A 25597-nucleotide genomic window follows, 5' to 3' on the forward strand; every position below is an offset into this window, starting at 1 on the left:
TTTTTTTTTTTTTTTTTTTTTTTTTTATTAATACCCAACTCACCGAAGCTTAACAAAAAAAAAAAAAAAAAAAAAAAAACAAACCGAACAGCCAACCCAGGAAAAGAAAAAGAAAAAGAAAAAAAAAAAAAAAAAAAAACAACGCCAACCCAGAAAAGAAAAAAAAAAAGGAAAAAAAAAAAAAAAAAACCTGAACGGCCAACCCAGGAAAAGAAAAAGAAAAAGAAAAAAAAAAAAAAAAGAACAACGCCAACCCAGAAAAGAAAAAAAAAAAGGAAAAAAAAAAAAAAAAAAAAAAAAAAACCTGAACGGCCAACCCAGGAAAAGAAAAAAAAAAAAAAAAAAAAAAAAAAAAAGTCAAAAGGTGGTCAAAAGTTGCGGCTGTGGGTCCCTCATATGTGTTTATTTACGGAAATGCCATTGAGTTATGAGTTATGGAAACTGAAAACAGCCTTTTGTTGTTTTCAGTTTCCATAACTCATAACTCAAAAATCAGAGAATTGAGTTATGGAAACAGAGTTATGGAAACAGAGTTATCGTTTGGCCAAACAACCTTTTTACTATGGGTCCTACCATTTTTGAGTTATGAGTTATGGAAACTGAGAATTGAGTTGTGGAAATTGGTTAACCAAACAGCCTCTAAACATCTTGATCTTGATTCACTATTTTCAAAGCCCTAACTTTATTGATTTAGATTCAGTATTAAACAAAACCCAAAACACAAAACAGGGAGAGGGTATAAAGATTTTCAAAAGAGACTCACCGTGAGTCTTGACTCTTGAGATGAGAAGTCGATGATCAAGCAGATTTGGAGCTCCTCTATGGCTTCGTGGAGATGGTCCTCTGCTTCTCGGAGGCGGCGCTCAGTGTCGACGTTGTCTTGGAGTGGCAGCGATGGTGGAGACCCTGCTGCTGATGCCATTTTTGTTGCACAGTCACAGTGAGAAGAGAGGGTGGCGAGTGGAGGCAGATTGGCATGAGAGGGAGTGTGGAGTGGAGGCTGTGGCTGTCTGAATGTGAGAGTGAAAAGTGTGGGATATGTAGGGTAGGGTTTCCAACTTTTATTTTTATAGTCTGATTAGTTTTAGTTTAATTAGATATTTACTTATTTTAATTAATCTAATGGCCAATGGGTTTTAAAATGCTATGTTAGTATGTTTAAAAAGAGCCAGGGCCATTAATTTGATGACTAATCTCAGTGATCTATTTGATCATATAAAGTTATAAAACAAGCTGATGAACATGACAGTTGCGGTCACCTTATTACAGAGCTCCCTAGCGTTCAAAGTTTGTTAGTACGTCATACCAAGGTACTTTCCTTTGTTTTGACTCTTAGTAAATTAGTAATTCTTAGTAGGTTCTGCACTTTCATGCTTTATTTGATAGTTAAACAAACATTATACATTAATAACATTTAAAATATTCAGCTAGCTAATTTTTCTAGTTTGGTATGACTTTTTGGGTAGACAGATTTTTTCCCCCTAGACAAAATAAGGCAATGAAAATATGGTATACCAAATGCACCACAACTCATTTATCATATTTTGATGGTAGCAGTTTGGGCAATCAGATTTCTAAGTCTTTCTTGCTCTATGATTGCTAAATCTTCTTTTGCTATTTGCAATAATGTCATTTTGGTTTTTATCTTCCTGTAGGTGCAGTCTCTTAGATTTGGTTTTTCTCTTCCCATGCTTAATATTTTGAGGTCACTGCAATTTGATTCAAAATGCTGCAAATGGCATATACTACCAAGGTTGCTTGAAAGTGCTCCTAATCTTGAGAAACTTATTCTTCATAAGGTCAGTCTGGTTTAAAAGATTATTTTAGTTAATCTTCTCATATAGACTTGATTTTTTTATTAACTGGTGAGTCTGTTTTCATCAGGTGGATACTGATGGACCACATGAGTTGTGCTGTTGGACAGACCCACCACATGTTCCCAAATTTCTAGAATCATGCCTTTGGATAATTTCTTTAGTAAAATTTAAATGCTGGGAACATGACTTGGAATTCGTACAATTTTTTCTGAAGAATGCAAAAGTCTTGGAAAAAATGGGAATTCTTACTGGTTTATTGGATTTGGCAGAAAATTCTCGAATTCTCAAGAAATTTTCAGAGTTACCAAGGGGTTCTTCTAATTGTGAACTTTTTCTTCTCAATGGTATATTCTCTCTCTCTTATGAATGTTATCACGATTGCCTATGTTGATAATAACTTACTTGAACTTGAAAGAAAGAGAAGTTATTGAACTGATTACGACCTGTGTATCTATGCTTTTGTTGATTTGCTGGGATTACTCTGTATCAATGACATTTGTATTGACAACCTGACAACCTTATTTTTATAGATATTTTAGGATTTGAAACCTATAGTGTCCACTCCATTATGATTACTCTTTGTAATCAATGCAAGATGCCAACAGATCTTTAAAATAATTTACGTGTTGAGCTAATTGGAGCTCACCAAGTAGGAAAGTGGAAACACTTAAACAAAACAGAAAAAGTACTCAATGTATGAAAAATTACTCCATGATACTAAAGATGCATATCCAGCAAACAAAACAAAACTTTGAAGTTGCCTATGTAAGGTTGCACTGTGCCAGGAATGTACCACAGCTAAATTAGACAACTCTTGAATCTTTAGGTATTTGACAATGGTGGAACCTGTCTGTTTTAATCTGACGGGTGATGCAATCAAAGGCCAAAGAGGTTCTTGGAAATGAGAGCATGGAATTAAGAAATTGGTGAAGTTGATGGTGGTTGAGGACATTGAATTGGCCAAGATGGAGAAGGTGCTTGTAGATGTTGGTTACGTTCATGCTTGGCAACAACGATTAGGCTCCAAACTTATTTTAAAAGGGCTTGATGTTGGAGAGGAGAGAGAAAAAAATCATTGATATTTTTAAATTAAAATTCTTTATTTAGTGAGAACTAGGAAAATAAAAACTAATATAGATGCATTTTGGAATGCTGTTTCTGATAAAATACCTGCAGTCAGTCAACATATCTAGTCAGCAACATTCACCAAGTCTAGTCATCAACTCTGTTGTCCTAGTCAGCTTAGTTTAGCAAGTGGTTGTTTTATTATTAACATATTTAGTTGGAGTGGATTTTGTTGTTGTATCAGATTAGATGGTGCTTATTTACCTGTATAAATAGGATCTCTTTCTCTCCAGATTGTAAGCTGTATCATTTTTTCTAAATAGTGAATAATAGATCAAATCAAAGTCTTCTCTCTCAGCTTTTCTTTTCCCTTTCTCTGTTTCTCCATACTGACAACCAGTCTAATAAGGTTCTAGAAAAAGAATAACTTGAGATCAGGCAAAGAACGCTCACTATCTTCAAAGCATCTACCATACGGCACATCAAACAATGAGAAACAAAGATCCATATATGTCCATTACGATGGCAACCAAACTGACCTTGCTAGAAAGCAAGAAGCTCAACAACAGACTTTGACATAACCTAACTTTCTCCAAATAAACCCAAAACCATAGCCCACAGATCCATTGCAACTAGACAATGAATGAGGAGATGGTTAATAGTTTCACTATTACACTTGCACATATAACACCAATCCAAAATACATAAGGGAGCATGTTGAAATGTTGTTTCCTTTGGCCATTTAGATCCTTCTCAATTTGCCAAAGTGGTGTTGATTTCATTTTGTTGTTACTACATTTTGCAGGTTCTCTGTTTTGGGATTATCTTAAACTGAAATTAGTGATAATATTTTGGCTTTGTGACAACCAAATGGCGAAATGATTCTAACCTTTTGAGCTTTCTTAAGATCTCTTTTGTAATCTTTAGGATCATTTCAAAATTTGATATTAACGAACTCTCTTAGAAGGCTTTATTCCCCATGAATTCTTGGATTTTTGGCCCATTAATTTTATTTTTTCTTATATGCTCACATTTTAGATGCTGATAGTTGAAACTTGAAAGTTAATAGTTTTGTTTGGAGTTTACAGAAAAAGGTAGGGTTTGTGATACGCTCCTTCTAAAAGGAACTAATTAATAATTATTAACCAACTTCACTGGTGTTCTCGCTGATAGTCTTTCTTTGTTGCAACAGGTTGAAGAGTGTATAAATGAATCTGCTGTGCTCAACAGCCCCAAAAGCCATTTTTCTTCCCTCTATTTTTCCTTTCATTAAAATGTATAATTCATGTAGAATTTCCAACAGGTTATTGTGATTTCATACCTGCTTTATTTTGTGCGGTTAAATTCAGTTCTTGGTGGCCTCTTAAAATGAAAATCCTAGGTCTTATGTTTGCATATTGACATCTTGGAGTAATTTTATTTTGGGTACGCTTCTTTTACATTTTATGAAGAAATGACGACATTGACGAGGCCTATATTTTCTGTGAATTGAAATGAACTATTTAATATGGCTCTTTGAATCGAATATTACCCACGTAGAAATTGGTTGAACCTTGAACCAAGTGATTCAAAGAAGAGGAACTTGATTAGGCCAAGGACTTTAAATCAATTACTCCACACCCCAAATCATGATTCCCAGCAATTGTTTGTTAAACTAATAATGAGTGCGTATATATAATACCAATACATTAGCATCGAGCTCTCAACTCTCAAGAACAAAGGATATTTTGGGGGGAGGGAAGTATATGGGTTTTCCAATGGGGATGCCTTTGGGTTCTTTGTTTAGGCACTCGGTGATGAGATTCGGCATTTGTGATATTGAATTTGGACTTGGGTTACTAATGTGGGCAGATTAGAGAAAGGAGGGTTTAAGGGGAATTTGCGATGCAATTTTGTTGGGTTTTCAAACCTTGTGCCAATAATTGCACTTCAGTGGTTGGTTTTGCTCCCCCAAAAAAAAAGGCCCACAACCGAAGACCGGCAAAAGTTCCCTTGGATGCAAATTGTCAATATGCTTTGTAGATGTACACATATTCATGTAGGTCGTAGAATGTTGGTGAAACCTTGTAGTGAAATTTGTCAAATTTAACAATTCATTGTTGATATTTGATAATATACGGAAGGTGACATCAAGTTCCTTGTTGGACAAAGTTCCGTTACAAATTTAGATGTAGCCTGTGACTATAATTCCCACTAATAAATTAACATGATTACATTTCTTAAAATCTAATAGTTGAATTGCATATTTTTTATGTTCTTAACACACATGTCAAATTTCATACCAATCAAATATTATTTACCAATGTTATTAATTCCATTTCGATGTTATTTAATATTTACCATACAATTTATAAATTTTTTTTTATACATCATTTTAGACTACAAAAATTTGAAATTTAAATATTTGATTAATAACATAGTTGTTAATCTTTGATCTTTTGCAAAATTTGTAAGCATAGAGAATATAAGAAGAAAATATAATCTAATGGTAGATTTGTCAAAATTCACATCTAATAAAAAATATTGAATGGAGTTATAATCTTAAACTACAACCAAGTTTGTTGCCAAAATTTGTCCTCATTCATTTACCTACTACTAGGAAACCACCAAAAGAATGAAGGGAATCAACTTTGATATCAAGGATGGTGCAATTTGTTTGAATTAGGGACAAGATTATAGTCATGCTAGGCCAACATTTCAATATTTTCCGACCATAAAATGTTTTCAAGTGTTTAGTTGTATTTTTGAAAAAACTCTGGAAAATGTTTTTATATCAAAAAATATTTTCAAATGTTTAGTTGCGTTTCTGGAAAAAATTCCAAAAAATATCTTCAAGAGTTTGGTTGCATTCCTGAAAATGTTATAGAAAACATATTTTCTATTACTTTCCCATATTTTTCTCATCTCCCAAGCACATATATAGTAAATAAATAAAATGAGAATTTTAGATTTAAAAAATTCATGACTAACAGTGGTAGCGGCCGATGATAGTTAGAAACCGAAGATCAAGGACGTTAGTGGGGGGTGGTAGGTGGTGGTTGTACATGGTAGTCTTGATCTAATAAGGCACTGGATTTCTATGACGACATTTACACACCAATTGAACTTGGTGCTTAATAATGAAAAAGTAAAGTCGCAGAAATTGAAAGTGTAAGTGAAATATACACATGTTTTTATGTGGAAACCTTTAGAAAATAGTTACAATAGGGTATTATATTTCAATGGAGAGAGAGAGATGAGAGAATTAATGAAGATAATAGAGAAAGAGAAGGTGGGAAGAGACTTCTGCCATAGAGAGAGAGCTTGTAATTCATTCTCCTTTTCTTCCTTGTGTCCTTCACTCCTTTTCTGACACCTTCATTCTTTAATAGTAGTAGAGGTGGGTATGTGTCATTGTTCTATTGGGTAAGGTGTTGTCTTCCCATTAGAGAAAAACAAGATAGAATCTTGACAAAATAAGATAACATGCATTTGGTGCTTCTTTGATAGGTGTGTTTGTGCTTTTACCATACATAGTAACACAGTAATGCCGCTTTGACAAGTTGGCCCGCTACTGTAATATGGCCCAAACCTAGCATATGACTGATTGATACAGTTGTAATAGTACTTGACTAATTTTGTCATTATCTTTACCCACTATCTTGGATGCTTAGACAATAGCTAATGTCTACATGCTTTCTCACTTGTATGTAACTTCTATCTTTCTTTTCTTATCATTCTATTATGCATGGGACACATAGCAATGGTGGATTGGCTCATTATTCTACAGGATAATACGATCAATTTTAATATCTCTCACCCTACACCGCAAGATATTCCCATTGATAATCAAGTACAATATCGTAAATTTAAACTACGATTAACAAGCTGGGCAGTCTTAAGAAACTTACTCTCTGGGATCAATATTGCCAAAATTATATGCTAGGCAACGCAACCAACGTTGTTACAGCATACCTTGATTTACCCAGAACGCGGGCAACAAGATGACCTTCAAAATTATGGTCACTGCATATTCCAGCTTCATAGAGCACTCCCTAATGTTCAGACTTTGATATTGGGTTATGGAAAGGTGCTTTCCCTCCTTTTGATATTGCTTTCGTAAATTTCATACTTTATTATTAGATTTTTTGCACCTCAACTCCTATAGCATATTTTGTACTAATCAATATATATATAAACAGAGACCTCATATCAAAAAGTGTAGGATTGTGCCATGTGACTCTATTTTTTAGAGTTCTCTTTATTTAAATCAACAAACTTTGCATTTATATCAAAGTACTAGTTTATTAAATTAGCCAACAAAGTAAATGCATATATTAATTATCTATAGTTGTGCATTAATTATTTATATTAAATGAATTTATATGATATTTTTATAAACTCTCCATAAGAGATAATTTTTAGTTGGAATAATAATAATAAATTTAGAATATGACATTCTTACTCATGTTTAGTTACTTTAATGACAATTAACATAAAAGTCATAAAAAATTAAATAATTGTGAATTCACTAAAATTAATCTTAATCCTTTAAAGTTTCTTAACTCCTTTCTGTTATAGCATAATGAAATTTTAATATAATTTTTCTGAGATTTATATGAGAAACAACTTTTTCTTTTTATGTAAGAAACAATTGAAACACTATATCATGCAACAATTGAAGCAATGTCCAACAAAAATGGGGGAAAAATTAGTAACACACAATCAAGAATGTAAAAAAAATAATAATTATCGAAGGATATATGCATTTTTTTAGTAGGCATGAACATGCTTATCTATATTAACCATTATATCATGCAATTTTCAATTTGTGAACACATACGTAGTGTGACCAAATCACTACACTACTCTTAGTGTCTTTCTATTTTGTCTATAAAATAACTAAAGATTACAATTTTTTACATGAAATTTTATTGAATATTTTTTTAAGACATCGATAGTCAGGAGATCTGAATCATAAATGTCTCTATTGGAAATTGAGGTGCCAACTAATTAAGTTACAAGATTCTTGGTAATATTATTGAAATATTGAAGAAAACTAATAATAAGCACGAACACTTCATTTGGGGTGTCATGCCCATGTCACATCGATGTCAGACTCATGTTCTACCAACGTCTTATTTGTCGTGTCATGTTATAATTTTTCAGAAATTACCTGTGTGGTAGTATCATACCCATACCCATACTCGTGACAGTGTCTGTGTGTGTGCTTGATATTATCTCTCAGTATGTGCAGTCTCTCAGTCTTGCTGCTAGATATGATCTTCCCATGCTTAATAATTTGACAAGTTTGGAACTTAAATGCTACAAATGGCATATTCTACCAAATTTGCTTGAAAATGCTCATAAACTTGAGAACCTTAATCTTATTTAGGTCAGTTTGGTTTAAATGAATTTCAATTAATCTTCTCTTAAACTTGATTTTTTTACCGATTGGTCGGTCTATTTTCATCGGGTGGATTTTGAAGAACCACATGAGTTGTGCTGGATAAAGCCATTATTGTATGTTCCCAAATGTCTAGAATCATGTATTTGGGGAATTTTTTATGACAAATTAAAAGCTTGGAACATGAAATGAAACTCAAAATATATTCTAAAGAATGCAAAAGTCTTGGAAACAATGGGAATTCATGCTGACTTATTGAATTTGAATGAAGAATTTCATATTTTCATGAAATTGTCAACATTACCAGCAGGGGCAGAGCCAGCAATTTTGTTTGGTGGCCAAGTTGCAACACTAATATATTTATTAAGACAACCCCTCACACACAAATATATTATACACACGCTTTTTTATTATATACACACATATATATACACACTTTTTTTTATTTGATAAGTTATATATATACACACCCAACAAAAAATAAATAAAGTTTAGTATTTTCAATCAAAATTATGTTTGATAGCAATCTTTCATAAAATAAAATTCATTTTTACCATTTTCATAATAAAATTTTTAAATAGTTTCATTTTCGATACAAATTGTCAAATTTTATACTAAAGTAAGTAAAAAATCTTTTAATTGAACTAATGAAATTTTCAAAAATAAGAATGATTCAAAACTTGAAGGAACAAGTTAGGCTCCAAACATATTTGAAACTATCTTACTTTAACCCATTATGTGGCAATAACTAAAGAGACATTTCATGTGTCGTTTTAGTGACAAGATTTTTTTAATGAGTTAAGGACTTTTAATCGCCACATAACGGGTTGAAAAAGATAGATTCAAACATGTTTAGTACCAAACTTTATCAAATATTTAACAGATATAAGAGCACATTTTACAATAAAAAATAGAATTGCGAAAAATAAAGTTATGTCTCTATAACTATTAGACTTTTTTTTTTAAGAGCATCATTGGACTAATTCAAATACTTGGGACGGGAACTCTTATTTTTATAAACTAAACTTTGAAAACATTAAAACAACTATATATTTTTTCAAAATTTTGGGGGGTCATGGCCCCTCACCCTTGAACATAGGTCAGCCCCTCATTACTAGTGGTTCTTTGACATGTAAACTTATTCCTCTCCAAGGTATACTCTTTTTCATGAATGTTATCAGGGAATTGGCCAAGTCAGAGAAGGTTCTTGTAGATGTTGATTTCAGGAATGCTTGGCAACTGAAGAGGATAAAAATCTAGGTTGACGGATCTCCATGGAGTGGGCCTAACGGATCCACATCCGAGGGCCGATAGAGGGTGAGCCCAATTGATGCAAATGTCTGTTATGGACAGATCCTGCATAAACAGATGCAACAAGAATGGATCAAGCACCCACGTGGCAGCCAGAAACCCTAGATGGGAAATACTTGCGACACAGACTTAACCACCACAAGACCCCAAGGTAAATGGAACCCTAGCACAAAGAGGATTCTAGAAGATATACGCATTAATGAATATCCTCTCTTCAAGGAAATGTCTTGTCCATCACGTTTGAGACTATTCAAGATGATTCCTATAAGGAAAAGACTTCTACACCAAGGAAGAGATGTCAACCTTCTACTACTATAAAAGCCCTAATACCCTCACAAATCAAGGTACGCATAATTTACCCTTCTCTAGCACTCTAGAGTTGTGAGAATAGTTCTAACTTGACCTTCGGAGAGTATTCGGCCAGCACCATACCGGTGCTCTCTGTTAGGTCTTCTCTCTTTGTTGTGCAAGTATTGTTACGAGCGTGCGAAGATCGTGTAGCTCACTGATGATATTTACGGCATCATTAGCAACAATCTAGATTAGGCTCCAAATTTATTTCAGAAGGTCTTAGATGTTGGAAAGGAGAGTGCATAAAATTATTTGTATTTTAAAAAATTAACATTTAAATTTAATGAGAAATAGAAAAATATAAATTAATAGAGGAACTTTGGAATTGTGATTTCTTTGTGCATTTATCAATTTAGATAAATTTGGTAATAGTACAAGTTAAAAGTCGTGATTATATAACTGTAGCTGTACTTGTTTTTGTGTTTTGACAACCAACGTCCTAATTGTTCCAAATATTGTCTTTCTTGAGATCAGTTTTGTTTGATTGTTTGTTTGTTTGTTTTTTGGAAACTAGAACTTCATAAATTAATAGAAAGAAAATACATCATTTGAGAGAGCATGTTCTAGAAAATAAGGACGCACTTCAATCCAAGTAAAACAAGGATTGGGCTTGTGTCCGGAAGCCTCTCGTATAAAATAATGCTTAACACCCCAAGCATGTTTTGCTAACAAATGAGTAGACTTATTGCCATTCCTACAAATATAACAAACTTCAGATCTAAAATATATATATATATATATATATGTGTGTGTGTGTGTGTGTGTGTGTGTGAAAGAGAAATAATTCCATACATAATAGAAGAAATTGATGATGGAGAGAGATTTCCCAATATTGGCATTAGAAAATAGATACCACCAAGGAATCACCCTCCAAGATGATATCGTCCCAATATCCTTAGCAAATAAGACACCCTCTTCAACAGTTGAGATCATCTCAAAAGTTGACATTTATTGTCTGTTTAAGTGCCTATTTAGCATTGATGTAAGAAGTAGAACTTTACTTTTAGAGTTTTAATAGTAGTTTCGGGATATAGAACTAAAAAGCTCTTCAATATTGAGTACGATAAATATAGTAGATACTAGATAGTGCTTTAATCTATAAATATAATAATAGGTGAAGCAGAGAGAAACTCAAATTGCAATTCCAAATTAGAACTCTAATTTTGTACCATATGTCTGCATCTATGTGGCGATCAATTCATAATTATCCTTCCAATTGTTCAATTAGAATCTGAAATTGAAGTTGAATTTTGCTCTATGTGGCTAAATGTATGTGGGCCCATTCATTAAAACCACTTCTATGTATTGGGTCAAGTGAGTTACTGTGATAATTAAGTTTTTTCTTGATTTTGCAGTCAAACGTGAAAACCAAAGAGGCTATTTTTATACCCAATGAAATCACTGATTTCACAAGAGACAGGGGGAGGGAGAGAATCGTAGAGATTTCTTTGGAAACTTTCATGTAATTCTTTTAATAATGATTGTTTCCTCCTCTGGTTTAGACCTACCAAGTCCAAGCACTGCAGCATTTGTGATCGCTGTGTTGCTCGCTTTGACCATCATTGTGAATGGATGGTAAAATATCAAACTATTTTGTTTATTATTTTTTAATCTTTTGTAGTGAGATGGTTTGTTTTTAAATTGTTAAATATTACTTTCAATTTCTACTTAGCTCTTCATTGGTGCAGAATAATTGTATAGGGGAGAGAAACATTGGCAAATTTATGGCTTTTCTTTTGTGGTGAGTAATATCTAATTTGCAACAGAGTTTATACTTTCTAGATATATGCTATGGTAAATAGCCTTCTTTGGCTACATAAAATAGTTCATTATTTTAGTTAGTGCCTCCTTAGAAGATGTTGATAATGAGGTGTAGTAAATCTATCTCTACAGCTAATGTTATGAGATGGGCCTTTGAACAAAGCTTTAATTTTCTTCTATTTGGAAATTTGACCATTTAATCCTCATGTCCAAGATTGTGAGGTGATTAGGAAAAAGAAGACATACTTTCTATGCTATATAAAACTTTTGAAATTCATGGCACAGTAGTGGAGAAGTTCCAAACTATTTTCTTAACTTTCGTTCCAAGTTTTAAATAGCGTCAATCAGTGAGAAGTTTCCTTGATGTTTCTTCTATATTTTTGTATCAATTATTGTAACTTTATTTGAGATGTAAGGCAATATGTTGTATCTGTTTGTTCTTCTCTGATTTTTATTTTAAGATTGCTTTTCAGGTTCTATTTATTTTACATGCTTCTTTAACGATTTGCAGGCATTTCCTTCTCTACATATATGGAGCAGTTACCATTGGGCTGAAACTTGCTGGACAATTAAAAGAATTAAGAGTTATATATATTCTAACTGGTAAAATTCTGATTTGCATTATATAATTTCAAGTTTATGGCTCAGTTGCATCTGAGCCTAAATGTGACATCTTTTTCCCCATTTATTTGTTGCAGTTTATTATGGTGTAGAAAATAGTTTTCTAAGTTTAGCTCCACATGTTGTACAGGTGAGTGCTCTATTTCCCTACTTTTTCTGTCATGGTTTGATATCTCTAGATTCCTCCTCAACTAAAGGTCCGCTATGAAGAAACTTAAAGGAAGAATAATCTTTAACTGCTTTAAGGGCATATTTGAATTCTTCTCTAACCACCTAGCACCTCCCCCCTTATAAGTTCTTAGTGGTGAGTGAGGTCATGAGTTCAAGACCCACTGGGTGCAATAATAATAATAATAATAATAAAAGGTTTCAGTAAAGGTTTATTCTTGTCATGCTGATGATTGATGATTAATGGCATTGAAAATTCTTTTCATAGTTTAGCTCCACATGTTGTATAGATGAGTAAGTTTTTTTTTTATTTTGCAGTCAAACGTGAAAACCAAAGAGGCTATTTTTATACCCAATGAAATCACTGATTTCACAAGAGACAGGGGGAGGGAGAGAGTCGTAAGGCACTGTGAAGGAGAGATTAAGGACCACCACCATGTTAGACCATCTCCCACCTTCAACCCAGCCTCTTGCCACCAATATATACTGCCTGAACCACTATTGATACAAGTATCATTAAACAATAAAAATTGGTATCAAATATGATTTAGGTTTTTTTATTTTGGGTTGATTTTTATTAATTTAGGTATTTGGGTTATTGGTTTTGATTAAGCTTGAATGACGAAGAAATAAAGGGCATGATCAAAGACGTTTGAAACCCATTTAGCTTAGGGTTGACAGCCATTGAAGGTATTGCCGAGAAACAAGGAATTTTCTTTGCTTAAACGTGGTTTGGTTGTCATCCTATGTGATGTTCTTTTCTTCTTCTTCTTATTTCAATTCATTCTCTGAATTTTATTTAGTTTTTTTTTTTTCTTATCATTTGTTTTTTAATTCCTTTTGATTTTGGTGTCTTTTTTTTTTTTTTCTTCAAATTTTCATATCTACTGGTTTGAGTGTCAATGTTAACTTTCTAATTTAATGAATACTCCAAACTGGATTGAGTATTGCACGCCAACTATTTGATTTGTATTACCCTTTTCTTATTATAATTATGATTGTTGTTTGGAATGTAAAATTGAATTATTTTATTTTTCTATTTGTCTATAGGGGACAAGAACGAGGCACTCCATACATATAGCAGAACTCTTGCAAAGGTCTATTTCTACCCTCTTTTGTGAAACTTTATTTCTTCTGCCGTCGCACCGCCAGAGCCATTATTGGGTAGGTTCCTTTGACTCTCTGTTGATTCAATTTTAATATCATCTATCATTGATTTATTTCAAGTATAGATTCCCTATGAGATCTAGACTACACTCTTTGTTAATGTTTCTTTATTTATTTCTGGGTTTGTAGGTGGAAAGGCCAAGCCTTTGAGGCAACCCGAAGTCCAAGAAGAATGGGTACGGTTAGGTCTATTTTTCCCTTTATTGAAATCCTATGAATTTAGACTTAACTGAGCCTTTTAAACATGAATAAACTCATGATTAATAATATATCTATTCCCGTGCGGTAGCACGGGTTACATACTAGTAATATGAATTTACAAAGCATGAATAGTAAATTGTGATTCTTTTTTCCTAAAATTTCCAAATTTCAACATTGTTTAACAATTTCTTAAAGCTCTTCAATGAAATTGTCACAATGTGACAAATTCAGCTTTAAGTAAATTTCCAAAATTTCCTAAAATTTCCAAATTTCATTGAAGAGCTTTAAATTGTATAAATCCCTTCTTAGTTGCCACAGGCAGTTTGTATAAATGAACCACTTGGGCTCGATAGTGGATCCTATTTATTTTTCCTCTATTTTGCCTTTCCTTAAAATGTAAAAGTTATGTAGAATTTCCAACAAGGTATTGTGATTTCATGGTTGCTTAATTTGTGAGTGATTAAATACAGTTTTTGATGGCCTCTTAAAATGAAAAGGGCTAGGTTTTCCCTCATATATTGACATCTTGGAGTATTTTCAATTGTGGTGTTTTTTTTCCCCCTCTTTTCTCATGTTAAGAAATGACGGAGCCCAAAATTTTGTGATGTTTACATTATTTGAATAAGAGATATTCATTTTCTAACTTAAATGAATTATTTAACGTGCCTCTTTGTACGTACCCACTTAAAAAAAAGGTTGATCTTAATCCTTGAATCAAGGATATCTTAAGTTAAAGTCAAGAGTCTTGTAATTTAATTGGCATCTCTTGAGATTTAGGAGAAAAAGATTCGAGTTACAGAAATAACAACAAATTATAATTATATTAACCAAAAAAAAAACACTTATATACCGCTAATCTTTAAGTTGACATGATGTCTTAGTAGTTTAATACTTTAATTTTTTCAATCCATAAAGATTTTGTTAATTGCATTTTCCCTAATTTCAAGTCCTTTTTGAGAACTTTTTACTCTGTTTGTATTTTTTTAGATATGATTTTTTTTGGGGGGGGGGGGGGGGGGAGTGGTGAAATTTGTTAATCTCCACATGCCAAATCATGATAAATTGACTTGAAAGTAGCTTTTGGCTGAATTTTTTTGTGTACCTTTGGATTCTATTCCTCCTTTCTTTTATAGATGTTCCTCACTTTAATAGACAATGAATCTCTGTATTTATGTTCAACAAGTGCGTTACCGATAGGTGGTCTGATGTGCACAGCTCACTTGTCACCATTGCTCCATCTATTACTCTTTATCATCAATACACGCAATAAATGTGTAATGCTTGCTTAGGTCGTCATTATGGAGAACGATGATTCTAGTTTATTTTTTGACTCATCAATATCCATTGTGGAAATTCAATTAAACTTGCTTATTTAACCAATAATGATTGGATTTTTAAGAACAATACATTAGCATCTAACTCATAACTTTCAAGCAAAATTGATATCTTGACATTTTGCATCCTAACTCAACTATTGATTGATAATGTCCAATTACAAAGGGCAACACAATCAAACTGCTTTGTAATCCAAAGTAGAAGAAAGAGAACCTACTTCATTGCGTATAGTAATGGCAATATTTGAGATTCTGGGATGTAGCAATGTTTTATAAGCGCAGTCGGCCAATTTTGGAAAAAAATTTGCAACACAGATGACATCGTTTCTCCAAAATAAAAAAAAACCATTGTCACACTGCAAAGGACACAAAGTTGAGGTCAGCAATAGCAATTTGTTAGAGTGGTCGACAATTCAATGAATTTGAATTGGCCTTGAATGCAAATTGTCAATATGGTTGTAGAATGTTGATGAAAACATGTGGTAGTTTGTCAAATTTAACAATTCATAGTTTTTTTTTTTTTTTTTTTTGGTTGAGAATACTAAGTATTTTAACACACACATAAGGAGAGAAGAGAGAAGGTTTTAAAAAAACTAACAGTGGTGTATATCCAATTCATAGTTGATATATGGAAGATGACATCTAGATCTCCATTTCCAAAATATGAAATTATCAAAAACATGTAGGGAGTCAACTTTGATCATGGATGGTGCAATTTGGTTAAATTAAGGACTTGGTTATAGTCGTTCCTTGTCCACTTTTCCGTAAGCACCTTAACCTTCAAAGGGTTTTTTTTTTTTTTTTTTTACCACAAGTCATGAATGCTATCTTGATGAATGAAATTAAAATGAAAAAACTTTCCTCATTGATGAATGAGATGTTTGTAAGATAAACTTAGAGTTGCAGAATAAAATACACATACCTCCAGTCATAGTTGTTTAAGTCTTTGAAGAAAAGAAGATTCACTATATGATGATAGTATATATGAAAGGATCTTCTAGTCTATGGCCTTTACCTCACACATATCCTTTTGATGGAAACACAAGCTATATATATAGGCTAGACTAGGGACCCTTTTAGATGAAGATTTCCATAACTCTCCTTCCATCAAGGAGCTTAAAAGTTGTAACTTCTTGGTGTTTATTAACCAAATGGGTTACACCATTTGAGAGTTACTAAAAGATGTTATATCTAAAATGTAACTTTCACAAATAGGAAACTTAAGACATGAAATAAGAAACTTAAGAAATGAGTTTCATCTTCAAATGTGGGCCACATAAAATTTTCTTTAAGGAGATATAATCCTACAATGTTATCTTGTTCTGTTAATCATGGTATTAGTATACTCTCTCTCTCTCTCTCTCTCTCCTACACGATCCAAATATGACAAACCCATGACTGTTCAAACTATGGGGAGATTATTACTGTGTAGGATTAATTTGAGTTTTTTTTTTTTTTTTTTTTGGCCAATAACAAATAATGCAAGACTAACACAATAAGGCATTTTTGAAACACACCCAAAAAGGAATTTTTGAAAGCAAAAACACTAACACAATAAAGAAATTTGTGGAGAGGCAAAAAACATAACCGAATTTACAAGTCGATTAGTCGAACAAGTTAAAGTAATGCGAAAAAATCAAATGAGAACAAAGGCCACAAGTAAAGTGAACACAATTACAAAGAGAAATGGTTGATTGAATTGAAGCTTTGGCTGTGATAGTTACATTCAGCTAGTTCTTGTCTTGCAAACTTTACAACTTAGCAAATTAATTCTCTGTTACAGTCTGATGATGTACTGGTTTAAGCTAAAGAAAAGTGGCTATATTAACTGTAATACACTTAAGACATAAAAACCAGACATCCCTAGTTCTTAGATTCAACCTTACAAAAACAGGTTCGAGAGAACCCAGCCCATGGTCACAGAGACTATCAACAAAGATTCAAAAAATTAGCCAAAATGAATATGAATAGAGATGAGGAAGGATTAAGATTAGATATCAAGTAGAACCTCGTGGAGTAAGTGACATATCCAGATTACACTTTCTTCTGGAAAGTATACGTATCTGTTAGTAGTCCCTTGCAATAAAGATCTAACAGCCATTTTATCCTCAGAATAGTGTTTCTAGCAGTTTTGGGGAAGACAAAGCCGCCACAGACTTAAACTGCTACAAAAACAATCTCATTAGTGAACTCAAGGTTATGTAAAACCAATCCTACATGATTGTCAATGGTAAGGTAAAAATACAAGTCCAAGGGAGCTCTATAATAAAGCAAGCATGAATTTTTCTGTGTATATTGTTCTATTTGTTACCTTCTGTTGCCTATACTTCATTCGTATAGAACTCAGAGGACATCCATTGGTGTTCAACTGTAGATCTTGTAAGGCAAGAACTGTGGTTTTCAAATCTGATGCCTTGTAAGAGGTATAGTGTTCTAGAGTTGGATTCTGCCAGATACACAGAAGAAGTCATATTTCTAGTATATAATTCTGTACATGGAAAGTAAATAAACAAATAAAGAAAGGAGAAAATTCAAACCCATGGGTGATTTGACTGATCTAACGTCCATCTGGCAAGAAATACAGCTGATGCAGCTATGACAGATGGAAGGTAATTCAAGAAGCCATAGTCAATTAAGGTTAGTTCAGCTAAAAAGTTGGCCAAGTACTCCAGTTCAACACTAGGGGTCTGCATTTTCCATATGTAAAAATTAGCTTTGACAATCCAAAAGGTTCAAATCTAAAGGGATTGGCATTTCCCAAACCAAGGCCAGTAATGACTTAGGCCAACCATGTTACCTTGTATGAAGCTTGTGCTGCTCGAAGAAATCTCCTGGAAATAACGAATTTGTAAAATCAGATTAGGAACTTGAAAATACATACTGAAACTGTAAGCAGTATGAATGAAAATGACAGATAAGCTGAAGTACCTGAGAAAAGTTTTTGCAGTAGGTGCAACCAGTTGAAAGCCAAAATACTTCAATACTCGAATCTCCAGTTCCAATACCTGCCATCACTTTATTCAGGAAAGCAAACCCCCAAAAAAAAAGGATTTTGGCAGGTTGTGCCAATAGTCTGAATTCTAATACTTAAAAGAACATCTCTTTGTCAGTCAAATTGTATAATTGTTTGAAACTTTATGGAAGTACAGGGCCTACAACCTGGCCATAAAAGTGAAGCACTAGACATCTTCATAAATTAAACAGATTAAAAACTGTGATTTAGGAGTTCTACAGTCACACTGCTGTGACAGATCATTTTCATACCTCCTATATTTCGATGAAATGTAATTTTCATATACCTATTTAACTAGTGACCCCAAGCATGCCATAACTCATGCATATCCACATAGCTAAGTATTACAGAAATAACTCTAATAGCCAATTTTAATCATGTTACCATTTAAAAAATAAATCTAACCTCCAACAAGGTGTCATAAGAATTATATTATAACCAAAAAAGCACCAAATACGTATGGTGGGTGAAAATTTTGCGAAGATTACAAGGTTTTTCTTTTGGTTTTTTTTTTAATAATGTTTTTTATATCAATAAGTTTACGCATGCACCTAGCGGGTTTTGAACCCGTGACCTTACCCTCCCATTATTTCTAATGGGAGAGGAGGTACTGTTTGAGCTAGAACTCATTGGTGAGAATTTTTTCAACTTCAAGTCGAAATGGAATCCATAATCTCTTTTCCCTTTTTCTCCCCTCCATTTTTTCTTCTTTTCTCCAAAGTTTACAATTCTATCAAGCCATTGCAGCATATCAGCATCATATGGGGAATTTTCTTTAAAAAAAAATGTTTCGGAGATCTCAAATGTTTTTATATGGTGAAGATAATCCACATGAGAGCAAAGAGACCAAGTGCACACTAACATCAATTTGTTTGGGACCTCTTAAGCTCATACTGATACCGAGGCAATAAATTGATTTTAGGTAAAGTTGAATAGATGGAAGATATAGATAACTCCAGATAATACATAAATTATATTGTAATTGGTCAACCAGGATTGAAAAAATTTGTTTACTTCCTTATTCTTTAAGTTTATGAGTAAAACATTCATGGGCTGGGAGAAAGAACCATGACATACCTCCTCTCTTGTGTAAGTGTTGTCTGTGATGAGGCAAAACTCTTCCACACGCGGTGCACATATTTCTTCATACTTCCTTTAAAGTAAACCACAAAGAGATGAACTTCATTCAGTACATACTAAGTGCAGGGGGGAAAAAGAGTTAATTTGATTAAATGGAACTTGCAAGTTTACAATCACTTAAAAGGAATGACATTTGACAATATAATTCTGTCGAATGTGGGTCATCTGTAAAGCAAAAGATGCTGAACAAGAAATTGTTTAAAGAGTTATTATAATTGTCTTTCAGCTTATAAACTTAACTTTTCCTCATTGGATATTTTGTAAATCATCCTATATAATTTAAAGAACCACAAAGTTTAACAAAATATTCAACCTTTATATATATCACTGCATGTTAGACAAGATTGACAAAAAAAATATCATCTTATTTCATTTGAATAAAAAATATTAGGAAAAGAGAAGTTAAAAAATTAGTACAATTTAAGATTGTAGTCATGAAAAACCCAACCATGAGTATCATGCAGTTAACTCTGCTACAGATAAGGAAGCTTACGAGGCAATTAGCATGCAAGTGATGCCAAGAAGCTGAAGTTTTTGTCTTTCCATGTAATTTTGAGCAAGAAACCAATCAATGAGATAAACTGTGAGATAAAGCGTGTCTGGCACCAACCTATATTCCTCAGACACCTGAAACAAAATTAAATTGATAAGAAAGAGTTATTTTATTTTATTATTACTTTTTACTTTTTACTTTTTACATTCACACCACATTGAAAAAAAATGCATAACAGAGCATTACACCACTGAATAGCCATCAAGAAGCCTAATATCCATTTAATTACACAAACTGAAGGAGACACTTGAGAAAATTTGTTGCAGAATTGTATGAAATTCTTATCAATCAAATAGTGCACAGTTAATGTTAATTTACATTACAAAATAAATTACCAACAATGACAACATAACTTGTGTAGCAGTGGCTGGAGCAACAAAACAACTGTAATTTTTATTAGAAATAGATACACCTTGACAATGTTTGACACAACACAACAATATGGAGTTCAGCGTACCAAATTTTTCCATTTTACTCTATATTGAAGCTAAATGCAACAATTTCAAACTGACCAAATAAACATCATACTTTGTTGATGAACAATATTATAAGCATCATAATATGTTGCATTAAGCATTAATGTCAAGCCAGAATCATAGATGATACACTTTCAACCTCAATTATGAAAGGTCTCTTTTAATATAATTTCCTAAGTGGAGGAAGGAGCTTTGGAAAAAGTAATTTGGATATGTTGCCCAGAAAAAGCATAACTAAAAATTAGGTCAAGATAGTTGGCTGAGGTAATTATTTAAAAATATGAGAAATTTAATTTTAACGTGAAAGTTGAAACAGTATAAAATCATTTGGTTCTAATCAAACAAGTCCAAGGGTGCTCTAAATAGCCATCAAAATGTTATCGGCATTGAAGCTTTTTAAATAAAAAAACATGGTTTGACATACAAAGGCAATATTTATAAAAATTAAAAAGATCTATAGGAATCATCACATATGCAACTATGCATCTCAATTAATGCTTCTCAATTTAAAAAAAAAAAAAAAAAAAAAAAAAAAAAAAAAAAAAAAAAAATCATCACTTAATAGATCAGTAATAGGACATTTTGATGGGACATTCTTTCATTTCTCCACCATGTTATGACCCTTGAGTATTCATTGCATCAGCACATTCGTGTACGTCAAATTGCAGTACAACTTAAGTGACAATTAATTAAAAATATATATAAACAGTAAAGGACAATCCTAATATACATGCATATGGTTTCTGTAAGCTTTTGAACAGGATTAACGAGCATCTGGTCACCAGGGATAAATTCAAAGTTAAAAATTAAAATAAACATTAAGAAAAGTTTAAGGCTGCCAAGATTGCCCAAGTATATAATACAGAAAGGCAGGTATCCCTTCAATGACGGACTTCACTTGAGTGTGAGGCACAGAAATCATCATCAATAGCTTCATAAAACACACCTACAGATGTGCGCTTAAAAAAGCATGTGTAATTTAGACCACTTATGATGATGTCAGGCAGTGACATGATACTAACCTCAACAAGCCAATCAACCAGAATCCCCCGCATGCTTTGAGTTATATCTCTCTGTACTGTTTCCATGAAATTAGGACATGGTCTCCGGACAAGCTGTAGGAACAAAAGATTAACACATTAGTAGGCATCATGTATACTTTTAATGACCTGAGCAACCACAATGATAAGTGGAAATGCATATATTTTCAGCATTCTGAGTTGCATTAATTAGTTTTGATTTAAGGTTGTTACTCTTTTTTATCCTAGGTTTACCATGTCATATATTTCATAGTATATTTTCTTTATCCTCTCCCTTCTGAATAACCAAAATAAACAAAATCTTGATCCAAAAGTTTGAAATATAATTAGTGGGGGCGATAAAAGGGAAAACTGAGTATTATACAAATAAAAGAAAGGTATCTATCTACAGCACAAACCTCAGCAACACGTAAATTGCTATATATTTCAGGGGCATAGACATTGCATAATTGAGGGTCCTTATGATCTGCATCAATGTCTGTAATGTCTGGCATGTTTGATATAAGCATGTCTCCAGAAAGGCCAGCTTTGACTGGTAAAACCATTTAAACAAAAAATGTCACTGTTTGCTGCATGCATCTATATATGACAGAAAAAAACAGAAATATCTCTTTTAGCAAACAATCAGCCATGATTCATGAGTTACCTTTGCCCTTGATATGAAACCATATTAACCATGTTAGTTAACATATAATCAATAATCTTGAAGAACCAAACCCACTTAAACATTAAATGGCTCGCTGATAATTTGAAACATTCATGTTACGGCAAAAGAAGCTTAGAAAGCAACATATGGTGCTAGCAGAACTCAAAATTATTGCACTCAACAAAGTTTTCCAATTAAGTGGATTGGCCATCCTGTGAATGACAAAGATTCTATGATGGTAAGACATCGCAAAGCAAAATACTTAAAGTAAAAGGTTCATTCTACTCCTTGTGGGAGATTAAACTGATTTCATGTTATTTTCAGCTAATTGCAAAGTTCTCCCCAAAGGTTTCATGCTCGCTTTGAGACATTGGAACCTCAGACAACAAGCTATAAGCCTATAATCATATATCTTTGTTGAACAGTTCTTATTATATATATATGGTGTACTTTTATACTTGTTTAAGCTCTTAGAGTTTGGATTTGAATTGTTCTTACCATATATTTGGTCTGTATTTTTGAAGTGTTTTCTGTACTTGGCAGCTACAATTGGCCAATACCACATTGCATATGGGGAGTACACAAACAAATTTTATAATCATGAAACCAGCTCAGGTCAAACCTAAAGAGCCAATTTAGCCCTTTGAGCTCTCCACTTATTAACTACTACTGGATTACAGTCCCACATTCAGTTCTTATTCAGTATCATGATTTTGGTGTATAATTCATTACCAGGCTTTTTTGACACTTCAAAACAAAAAGACATCAACACACATGAGTCTCCCAGAAATGGATTCCTTCTTGAACTTCATTTCTAAGTAGTAATAGTATGTATGTTATAGCTACCATGCATGGAGGTGTGAAATTGAAGTAGACAACAAACCTCTCTTTGGAGAACTTTGAGCCTGTGAAGAACTCTGATTTTCAAGACAATGGTCATCAATCCCATGCTTCCCTATGGTAGTTAACCAAAGAGGTACCTTTTCTTCCAAGTCAACTGAACATGTAACTTCTTCTGATCTAGGATTTTTTTTTCCTGCTTCTTGAAGAACATTTTCTTTTGAACCAGTTTGAAAATTTGGGGCTTCTACAGCATTTGATGGTGCCACTTTGCAGACCTTCACTTGACCGTTTTTAATTGACTTGCTGTTCTTAGCCTGACATTCAGCAGCACAAAAGGAAGCGAAACTTAGATTCTTGAGTAATCAGAGCTTTTGGCAACAATACTAATCTGCCTGCTAAATCTCTCAACTTGATATACATTTTCCAGTAAATAGAATGTTAAAATGATTGTCACTTAAATTGTACTGATTACATGATTTTCAATCCTTCATAGGGGCAATTCTTTGTTTTCATTAATGGTTATTTTACCTATCAAAATAATTTACTTATTACATGAACAATTACCAAAAGAATTAAAAACAGGCATCATATTTTCTGGCTCAACTCGCAAATAATAATAATAATAATAATAATAATATATAAGCTTGTCATTATTTCTTTCGAAAATGGACAACCAAGATCATGAATAAATTAGATGGAATATTAACCTGAATTTTTGCTGCATTCAAGCAGCTCCTATACGAGCCATTGCAGCAAGAATTGGTGACATCCTGAAGTACAGCCCTCTTCTTACGCTTAAGACATGCATTACTGGGAGCATTGTTGTTCTCATCCAAGGCAGTTTTTTTTGGGTTTCCTTGCAGAGTCCGCTTCAGATTTTGTTGTGTAGGAGCTTTTAAAGGGGGCAATTGTCCAGATACACGAAAGGCGGCAGCTCTAGCACGTGTTAATGGAGCAGTAAGCTCTCCACCCTTAACAGTAACCAGATTTTCTTTTCTCATGTTTAGAAACCTCAGAGAAAAGAAAAGCTCAAACCCAAAGCATTCAATTTAAACTACACCTGCGACAAAATGAACAAAACAAATGCAAAGTTAATTTAAGAACAAGCAGTTCTGGCAATAAGCCTGTAGAAATGCAGCTAGAGAAACAAGAATTTTTATTAATCTTGGCAACACCAAGGTTAGTATGTAAAATATGTCCCATTAGCAATAACAACATTCAGTGAAGAAAATATTAGGTATGTTGTGAATACAACTTCAAAGAAAAACCATTTCTAGTCCTAACTCACTATGAACAGTAAAAAAAAAAAGATTTTGCAAATCCCCAGTTCATGTTCCCTTGTAGTCATAATCCTAGATAATTGGAGTCAACCACATGAATCCATTTCTACTAAAACCCTCTCTAAGGCCATGTATCACTATTACCTTCATTACTACATTATGCCTTCAAGACATTTAACTACACCCCCAAATTTCTTTCTTCATAATCCAAACTTTTTTAATCTATTGAAACAAAATAATCAACTAGCAAACCAACAAATCAAGATGGTTTCCATCAAGCAGGTTCTAGACACAATCTTAAGAACATAGTAAATAAACAAATAAGAGCGTCAAACAGCCTTTCACACACAATAAAGATAACATAGAATGCAAACATATAATCTTAACCAAAATCTTTTTCAAAAATTCATGCAGAATTGCAAATCACAGAGAAACCGTTCTAAGAGAAATGCAAGAAAATCTTAGAGACGAGCAGGTCAATGTTGGCAATAAATTATAATGCCTGACTTAAAAGGTTAAACAAAATTAAAATAAATTTGAACCCTGAATTTTCAAAAAAAAAATTTAAAAGCCACAGAAAAAACTCTTAAATTTTGAAATAACCTTGAATCCAAGAAACAATACCCAGAATAATATACTTTAAAAAGTTTTTTTTTTTTTTTCTTTAATTCAGCTTCTTTTTCTATAACCACAAATTCTCAGCATTCTTTAACCCAAAAGAAGAAGAAGAAGAAGAAGAAAAAAAGCCAAGGAAATGCAAAGAAAACAACTTTCTTCTTGCAAATCTAGGTTCCAATAATTCAAGATTTACCATTTTCTGGGGCTCAGAAAATGAGGACTAGAAGAAAAGAAAAGTAAATCCTTACGTCTTGTTCTCTTTCATTTCAAATTTTGCTTCCGAAATGTTCCAAAGAAAATCGAACCATGAACAAATGGTTTCATAAATTTTGCACTTCTTTGGCCACAAATATTTCAAAAAAGCAATCCAACCTTCAAAACTTTTTTTTTAAATTCATTTCTTTTCCCACATTTTCTCACCAACCACACCCACCCCCCAGAACTTCAAGAATCTGACAAATTAAAACAAACCCACTAAGCCCTTTTCGATTTCTGACCAAATAAACCACAAATCACCCAATGTCCAAAATTCAAAAAAAAAAAAAAAACCGAACAAAAAAAGTAAATAAACATATAGTACATTATACAAATCTACATTTGTTTATAAACTTATGCATGAAAATTGACCTGAATCTCTCTTCTAAAAGCTCCTCCAACAAAACTCAGAGCGACTCTGAGAAAGAGAGAGAGAGACAGAGAGAGAGTGAGAGAGAGTAACAATGGCAGTGAAAGTGAGCGGGATAGTCTTGGAGTTTAAATTCTATGTGAGAACCCAAAAAAAAAAAATAATAATAATAATAATAATA

General features: G+C 32.9%; 2 protein-coding genes and 1 long non-coding RNA gene across 4 annotated transcripts; 2 read left to right on the forward strand and 1 right to left on the reverse strand.

Moving 5' to 3' along the window:
* Nucleotides 1-646: 646 nt before the first annotated feature.
* On the forward strand, nt 647-4396 carry LOC126725579 (probable FBD-associated F-box protein At5g38565). The gene is made up of 4 exons (XM_050430376.1): nt 647-1310; nt 1656-1799; nt 1885-2161; nt 4075-4396. The coding sequence occupies exons 2-4, from the start codon at nt 1689-1691 to the stop codon at nt 4077-4079; spliced, it is 393 nt and encodes a 130-aa protein (XP_050286333.1). The 5' UTR covers nt 647-1310; nt 1656-1688; the 3' UTR covers nt 4080-4396.
* Nucleotides 4397-11703: 7307 nt separating this feature from the next.
* LOC126729043 (uncharacterized) lies at nt 11704-13949 on the forward strand. The gene is made up of 4 exons (XR_007656470.1): nt 11704-12294; nt 12390-12442; nt 13531-13644; nt 13777-13949. It is a non-coding gene; the product is annotated as an uncharacterized LOC126729043 (long non-coding RNA).
* A 2912-nt stretch (nt 13950-16861) lies between these two features.
* On the reverse strand, nt 16862-25587 carry LOC126725581 (cyclin-A2-3-like). Of its 2 annotated transcripts, none has more exons than XM_050430379.1 (12): nt 25419-25587; nt 23601-23953; nt 22934-23207; nt 21803-21936; nt 21387-21479; nt 19829-19962; nt 19273-19348; nt 18111-18187; nt 17980-18013; nt 17720-17869; nt 17494-17628; nt 16862-17344 (listed from the first exon to the last, which is right to left on the reverse strand). In XM_050430379.1, exons 2-12 carry the CDS (start codon nt 23892-23894, stop codon nt 17291-17293), a joined length of 1455 nt encoding a protein of 484 aa, XP_050286336.1. In that variant the 5' UTR covers nt 23895-23953; nt 25419-25587; the 3' UTR covers nt 16862-17290. The 2 variants fall into 2 exon arrangements, with proteins under 2 accessions (XP_050286336.1, XP_050286335.1); XM_050430378.1 differs by having other exon boundaries at nt 16862-17347.
* Between the last annotated feature and the right edge of the window lie 10 nt (nt 25588-25597).

This window comes from Quercus robur, chromosome 5 (assembly GCF_932294415.1).
Source record: "Quercus robur chromosome 5, dhQueRobu3.1, whole genome shotgun sequence".
NCBI lineage: Eukaryota > Viridiplantae > Streptophyta > Magnoliopsida > Fagales > Fagaceae > Quercus > Quercus robur.